Genomic DNA, 7,278 nt, shown 5'->3' with positions numbered 1-7,278 from the left:
CGAACCCACACCCTTGGAAAAAAAAACCAAAAACAAAATCAAAGTAAATGGATTCAGAGAGACCTTTAATAGAGTACTAGTACAATTTGTCGATCAAAAATTTGATAGCAAATATATGGGAAATTATTTTGTTCCGTCATTATATATCACTGTTGCATTTAAACAAATAATTCTGGAATGACACCAGACTAGTCCGTTTATTTGTTCAACATTAAAGCCCTAACATTTTCCTTGTTGATTTAAAAGGAAAGAGTACTTGCCCCTCTAAACACTACCGAGAAATTCTAAAGAATCATCTTTTTTTTCAAATCAAATCCATTTTCTTCCATGGGCAAAGGCACAGGCACATGACGAAGGAAACTGCTTCGTTTTTCTCTCCGATATATCATTGACAGGTATGCGTAGGACTGGTCCTGGGAGCGCTTTGACCCTAGGCTCGTAAATCATGACATTTCTTATAGTCAACAGTTTCTGATGGTCGATTTTCTAGAAAAAAAGAGGTTATTTTAGTCCAGTGAAACACTTGAGAATTCGGATGGTTTTGCAGTACAAAACAGTTATTTTTAGTTTTAAGCTGCCCCTACAGTCAAGTACAGAAGAAAGATCTTTCACCTTCTTTAACTTAGCTTTAGAAATATTCTAAAAAAAGGAATGTCTTCAGTTTTACGACTCTGAAACTGCATGGAATTGTCAACATGTACAGTACTGTACGTAAGGGGGCAAGTTAAATAAACCTGTCGCCGTGTCAGATACTGGAACTTTCACATCACAGTCAACATTCTTTCTTATTTAAAACAGCATCGTGTTTGAAGTCACCTTACTTAATTGATTAACATAAAAGCTTGCATAAAGTAATTACATGCATTTAGAAAAAAAACTGGCTCTCCGTAATAGGTAAGAACACAAGTGCATCTGCACTTACGATGCCTCTCTCGTATATGAGACTTTTAACGCACTTCAGTGAAATAGCAAAATGTACAGCTCTACTTTCAGATTCAGCAGATATAAAAATCGGCATACACATCTCTTGTTCAAATTATAATAGTTTAGACACTTAATGCGAATGTTTAGGACTGGTTTGATGTCACTTTTGAGCGGTATATTATAATGGTTGTCATTAAAAGAAACACTTCGCCGAAGATGTTTACGTCACTTTCAGAGCAGCTCTCTAGTTTCAACATGTTTGGAAGAAAAGAATCATGCATTTCTCCCCCTAATTACCAAAAGCCAAGGGGCTGGATAAAATATTCGCGAATGTTTTAATTATGAAGCTCAAAATATAGCTACATTGTATAAAATATTGGTAAAATGTCAGGGGTTATTTTCGAATTGACCTTGAAATATACATAATATGGTTGTAATATAACCTTAGTCTTTCAGCAACCACAGTGTACGTATTTTTACTTGGCAGTTATGACAACGGAGAAGTCTTTCCATTTTTTTCGTTTGTGGTAGGTTATTTTCCTTGTTGCTGACTCAGTGTCCAAGTGACAGTCCTCAGTGAATTTTTTTACGTGACCATATAATTTTTTCTTAGTCCGTTTCTTCAGACGGAACACGCAGATACCTGCAGGCCTTGAGCTGCTCAAATTGGTCTTGCAGAGACGGGGTAGATTTTCCGGGGGGTGAGGGCATGATACCATCCGGGCTGAGATGACTCAATCGAACAGGGCATGTTGCCCTTCTACGATGGGTCACACTGTTGGCTGCACGCTGTTGGGATGGGTTCAAAAGAACGGGATTGTAGGATGGATTCTTGAAGATACTGTTTTTATCCAGTCTTGTGAGATCCGCCGTATCTACGGTGACACGACGAGTACGAACTTCATTGTTGATATTGGAAGTACTCTTGGATTTCCTTAGAGGGAGGAGGGTCTGCGCTCGTGGTCTGGTTATGTCCTCTGTAGACCCAGCAGGGCTGGTCTTATTTGGTGACGATATGGTCTTTGATGGATCTGAAGGTAAACTCTCTGTGGATGAGTTGAGACTCTGTGTTCTCGGTATGCTCCCGCGTCTACCTTGCTTGCCGGCTGTAGTAGCCGAGGTATGAGCTGATTGCGGTCTTGGGCGTGGTCGTCCGTTTATTTCGTTCATGGACCTGGCCCGCCGAATACCGCTAGTGTTGGACGGCGGAGTGGGGGCAAATAAAGTCCCAGTACCAGCTGATTCTGAAGACGTTCGTTGTCTCTGTTGTTCAATCTCTTTACGGATGGCAAGTGGTGGAAGTGATCCACTACGCTTCCTCTCTCTAGGCAACTCCTTATTGTCCATGGAGCTTAAGCCTGGAGGATCGGAGTGTATTTGCTGATCAGTATCTGGGTTGGTTACGATGGACGAACCGCTCGGTGTATTGTCTTCCCATGCCGATGTCACTTTAATCTCTGGTAGAAGGGCAGCTCTGAGATTCAGTATTTCTGACTGCATCTTACTCTGCTGCTTCTCCAGGTCTCGGAGTTTCTTCGTCAACTGTTGCTCCTCGATATTGTTGATGGCTTTGGCTCGTGTCATCTCCATGGAAGGTGCATGCACTTTATGTCGCACAGAGGGCGACATGTTCGGTGGAGGGTCCGATCCATGCTTTGCTTTGACAGAGAGGGTGGACATGTCTATTGGTATAATGATGTCTTGATACTCTTTCATCAAGTCTGTAAACACCGGCGTGTTGCAATGAAGCGTCGTATACTGAGGTGCAGCACGTCACAATGGAAGGGGACCCAGTCAATTACAGAATAGCCATTAATAAAGCACCGTGCTGATCCTATTCGTGTAATTGGACCATGAAGTACAATGCTCCTCTGTCCTTTGGTCTCGGTGTCAAGAAAATGCGGCCAAGTATGACTCCTATGGGTCGTAGAATGGTGAAGTAATCAAGGCATTCATGGGTTCAAAACGTAGATACATGAATTATAGAGACTCCACTTCGGTCAAATAGTTCTGGAGTTGGCGCAGATTATGATTATCAATAACAGGGTTATGATCGGATTACGCGAAAAGTTGACAAACCTTTAAATTAAGATGGGTTGCAGCAAGTCTGAAGGGAATTGTAGTCATTCCTTGGGTCGATATGATGTGTTGGTACCACCTGCTTGTTGTTGATAACGGGAGAGCTGTCGCTTTCACTTTACCACAAGTAGTTGAGTGATCTTTCTCAACATAGAGCACTCACTGTAGGGAACACGTCTTACCCCGATCACACGGATTGTACTGCTTCCTGCGTACGAGGAAAATGTTGACTGTCTCACACGACGGTAGGTAAACACGGATGGTGTTGTACTTACAGTGAATTGAGGGATCACTTACAAACCACATCAGAGCAGCTCACAGCAGGTAACTAAACTAGTACCCTTCTCGCCATCCCTCTCATGGCAGGGTTTTCACTGCCTACATGTATAATAAGCTACATGTAGTATCAATATATACACGGTCTCCCTTCGTTTCTGTCTTTGGGCATCAATTAGTTTTAGACCAATGTAGTCCTTCTGGTTCGATTGCGCTATTAAGCTACTCTGATGAGGTTCTCCCGTGAAGTTGACATTACATGTAGTGTTATCGACGTCCTGGCTAAACCATACAACTTACAAGATCTGTAAATGGGATTAACGTCCTTGCTTAAAAATTCGATCGCTGATAAGGTTCCCCAATACACGGTCACCAGTGTCCCAATTATGCTGGACACGCCGGGATGCACACGCTGAATGAGGTGCTGCAGTAGTTACTGGTCGATTTAATGGATCCGCGCAAAAAGTTTGCAGTCAACCACACGTTAGTATTGAGAAGGACTACAATCACCATCGATACAGACAAATCCCACTCACCCCACTGTGTCTGTTCCCCTCTCGTATTTCTCTGGGTCTGTTTGCTTATATTTATTGAACTTGTGAAAAGAACCACGCACACGCATGCGCAGTTGGTTATAGAAGTCACCCCTGGACCGCCCCACCGAGAGTTCGTTGATCAATGTACTATTTCGGGCCCAAGCTTCGGATCTTGTTTATCATGTAAATCATATTTGATAGGAATTCAGCATCCGGTTCTTGGTAGCGATTCGAGGAAAAGTGCGAGCGGATTTTTTCTGCAGCTGTGATTTCTAAGGTTTTCTTGGTCAGGTCTACTTTTGCAAAAGTTTTACTTCTGTGCGCAGTTTTAGTAAGTGTCTTCTAAAATTTGTGTCTTATAGGCCTTAATTATGGTATGAACTTAAAATATTTGTCGTCTGTTTTAAAGCAAAGCCTATTCCCAAAACGAATCAAAGATTTCTCCGTGTTCAGAAACCACGCATTGCTTCCAGTAAATTCCACAATATGTCTCAAATTGGTTTGAAACGAAGCAATTTGTCAGTGAATTTACTTGTTTAAGGAAAAACAACGCTAGCGGGGGGATTCTTTTAATTGAATGGGCGAGGACGGCTGGCCATTCGAATCAAAGAATCTCCACCTTTAGCTTTGAGTCGGGTCTGTGAGTGACGAGAACAGGGTCCTTTGGCCTTGGGAAATATTGGACCCTTTTCTCGTCATTTACTGTCCCTCGGGGACTTAGACGTGCAGTAGTGACCTCATTGCCACAGTCCATATGTATGAAATAATGCCCGCTGCGTAAAAAAACGCCCTGCCCCCCTGGATACGAAACAGTGCGACGCGGCACGCAGAACGCGCCACGCGCGCGAAGTCCATTCTTCTGGACAGCTTGCACTAGGAATATACCATGCAATGGACGGAGGTGTTCGGGAAAATGAAAGTAAAATTCTATAATAAAATCGTTGGAAATCTATCAGATATTTACTTCTTTTGATTCTTGGACTTAAAAAAAGGAAAATGGGAATAATTATGTAGTCGCATCCATTCTCCTCAGCCGGTCTTAACGCGCGTTTAAGACTGGCCAAACGCATGTTTTTCCTTAAATAAACTCAGGTATACCTAGTTCCCTTGATCATAACAATTTAAATTTTCCATACTAAGGACACTGTTACTAAACCTGATTACATGTATTCGCGTCAAGCTTTTACTTAGCTACATAAGAGACTCCTTGCAACAATACACTGTTTTCAATGGAGCAGAAGGGCACAAAGGAACTAGTCCATTCCAGAGATGGTGGTCGCTATGTAAAAGCGTGCACTGAATCACGAGGTTTAGCAACAGCGTCTTTAGTTGGGGTAATTCAATGTTCATGTGGAATGAGATAACTCGGTGTACCAGATATTCAAATTTAGCTCGCAAAAGGCTTATTCAGTCCATTATCCAGCGTTGGCCAGCGATGTACATTTGCATATATACACAAAAGCTTTCCTCCGGGCCCAAACCTTATCGCGCTACTCTATGGCTGGGTGGACTGCCGCCTTAAACTACACGCATTTTGTCATTCTTATGTATCAAGTCACACACAGTACACAGACGTGCAATCGGTACGATCCGTGGATCGCGGGTATGGATGATGTAGAAGTTAGCTTCGGAAATGTGAGATTGAAGATGTGAAATGCTGTCGAAAGGGGCCTATGACGGAATGGAGTTGGAGACTTTTAACACCTTCATCAAGCAAGTTTAGCGAGTTGCCAATTTGGGATCCACAGTTCACTGTCACTTCAAATGAAGACCAAGTTTACAGACTTGGAACTAAATGAATTTGCTTACTCGTCGAATCCGTCGGTGACTGTGAGAAATTATTTCGTGGGGAAACTTTATGCATTTGGAGTATCATCTGGGAAGTATTGACAGGTAAGTTTTTAAACGATTAATCTGCTCTTTTAAATTGTGCATTAATTTGTCATCCTTGTAAAGCAGAGGTTTAACTGAAAGTGAATTGGCTAAATACGAATTTTAAAGAGAAAACACATTAATACAAGTAGCAAAAATTACACGAATAATTACGATATATAAAAATAAGTAAAAATGACGAAAAATGATAACAGAAATAAAATGGTAGGAGTATCGTATAAATACGAACAAGACACATGGAGAGATGTTATAAGTGAAATGAAAGGAGTATTTCACTTTAACTGAAAATCTGTAATCGCCTTTGAACATTAAACAGAAAATGCAAGCGCAGCAAATCGCTTAGGCCTAAAACGGTGTTTACTATTCAGAGCGTTTGTTACTGTGTTTGGTGTTATATTAATTCAATGTCACAACTGCAACATGAAAAATATACTCTACCGTGAAAAGAATGTGAAGTTAACAGTACAAAAGAATATTCGATGCTTTTCTGAATAGGGTGACGACACAGCGTAGTTTAATGCGCATTGAGTCTTGGAGACGACTTAAGAAAATTCAATGACCGCAAGCCTATTCTACAGTACTGTAGATTTCATCACATTGAAAGTTAAATGTGGCAATTTGAACTGTGGTAAACTCTTAGGCTAGGCTGTTAACCTGCCAAATCCATGATAAAACACTTTTTTTCAGTGTGACCCGAGGTCCAGATATTCTCCTTGAGAGAGTGAAAACTTTACATTCCATAAAGGAAAAATAAACAGCTGTTCCAGTGGGACTTTTTGACCCCGAAAGAGGGCGCAATGCATCAATATTATATTTACGACCCGGCGTTATCCGGGGTTCCATCTGCCGCCCCACAGGAGTTTGACATTGTGGGTTTGATGACCGATGGTGTAAAATTTCCACCAGATTTTACCATGACCTTCATTGCCCAAGGTGGATGAACAAGCTATTTATAACGTTTGGCTCCCGGACTGTGGATCTGTGTCCTTTCTCTATGATATGACAAATACAACCTGCGATATCTAGTTTTGCTTGCCATTGTTTTACCAGATGGTGCGTAGAAGTCCTACATTGACCAGGCAATTTTCCCTCATATACTATCATTTGTACTTTCATCACTAGGTTATGTCCAACTCACCTATTTTTAGAGAAACTGCAACTTTTAAAATCCATGGCTCCACTGCAAAACTGTTGTGGTTACCTTAACCATCGGTTTAAAACTTGTATATGGACAAAGTCTCCTTTTAACCCTCTTTTACTCCAACAAATCTACCAGAAAATTTGCAAAGATTGTACTTCTACAGATTGCCTTCCGGTCCCCCCTTTCGATTTTTTTCTTGTTCCGTCTCTCTTTCTCTCTCTTGCTCTTTGTAAGAGTCCTTGTTGCCAAAAAGTGTGGGGGAAAGATATAATCCTAACCCTTCTACGATATTTGCTGTGCGTGGACACTTTGGGTTACAAGCTACCTTTTTTTGCAATTTACAGAATACTTAGGTATTGCGTTTGGGGTCAAACCAGGGACCCTCTATTTAACGGGGTCAAACCAACCAAAACCTGGCGTTTCTTTTAC

The 7,278-nt window shown here is 41.5% G+C and overlaps 2 protein-coding genes across 4 annotated transcripts in view; one reads left to right on the top strand and one right to left on the bottom strand.

Annotated features, from left to right (window-relative positions):
* Positions 1-44: 44 nt before the first annotated feature.
* LOC110977690 (uncharacterized) lies at positions 45-4,797 on the bottom strand. 3 transcript variants are annotated; one of them, XM_022232015.2, is made up of 2 exons: positions 3,004-4,797; positions 45-2,841 (listed from the first exon to the last, which is right to left on the bottom strand). In XM_022232015.2, exon 2 carries the CDS (start codon positions 2,638-2,640, stop codon positions 1,534-1,536), a length of 1,107 nt encoding a protein of 368 aa, XP_022087707.1. In that variant the 5' UTR covers positions 2,641-2,841; positions 3,004-4,797; the 3' UTR covers positions 45-1,533. The 3 variants fall into 3 exon arrangements, with proteins under 3 accessions (XP_022087707.1, XP_022087705.1, XP_022087706.1); XM_022232013.2 differs by having other exon boundaries at positions 45-3,211; positions 3,580-4,797; XM_022232014.2 differs by having other exon boundaries at positions 45-3,211; positions 3,816-4,797.
* Positions 4,798-5,093: 296 nt separating this feature from the next.
* pif1 (PIF1 5'-to-3' DNA helicase) overlaps positions 5,094-7,278 on the top strand; it is a 72,336-nt gene continuing 70,151 nt past the window's right edge. The window contains exon 1 of the mRNA XM_022232114.2: positions 5,094-5,708. The gene's annotated coding sequence lies outside the window, so the exon portion shown is untranslated. The remainder of the gene's footprint in view (positions 5,709-7,278) is intronic.

The sequence above is a fragment of the Acanthaster planci genome, linkage group LG12 (assembly GCF_054643075.1).
Source record: "Acanthaster planci isolate LZ-2023a linkage group LG12, COTS_SCS, whole genome shotgun sequence".
Lineage (NCBI taxonomy): Eukaryota > Metazoa > Echinodermata > Asteroidea > Valvatida > Acanthasteridae > Acanthaster > Acanthaster planci.
Note: the sequence above shows the minus strand (reverse complement) of the source record. Positions and strands in the feature narration are given on the sequence as shown.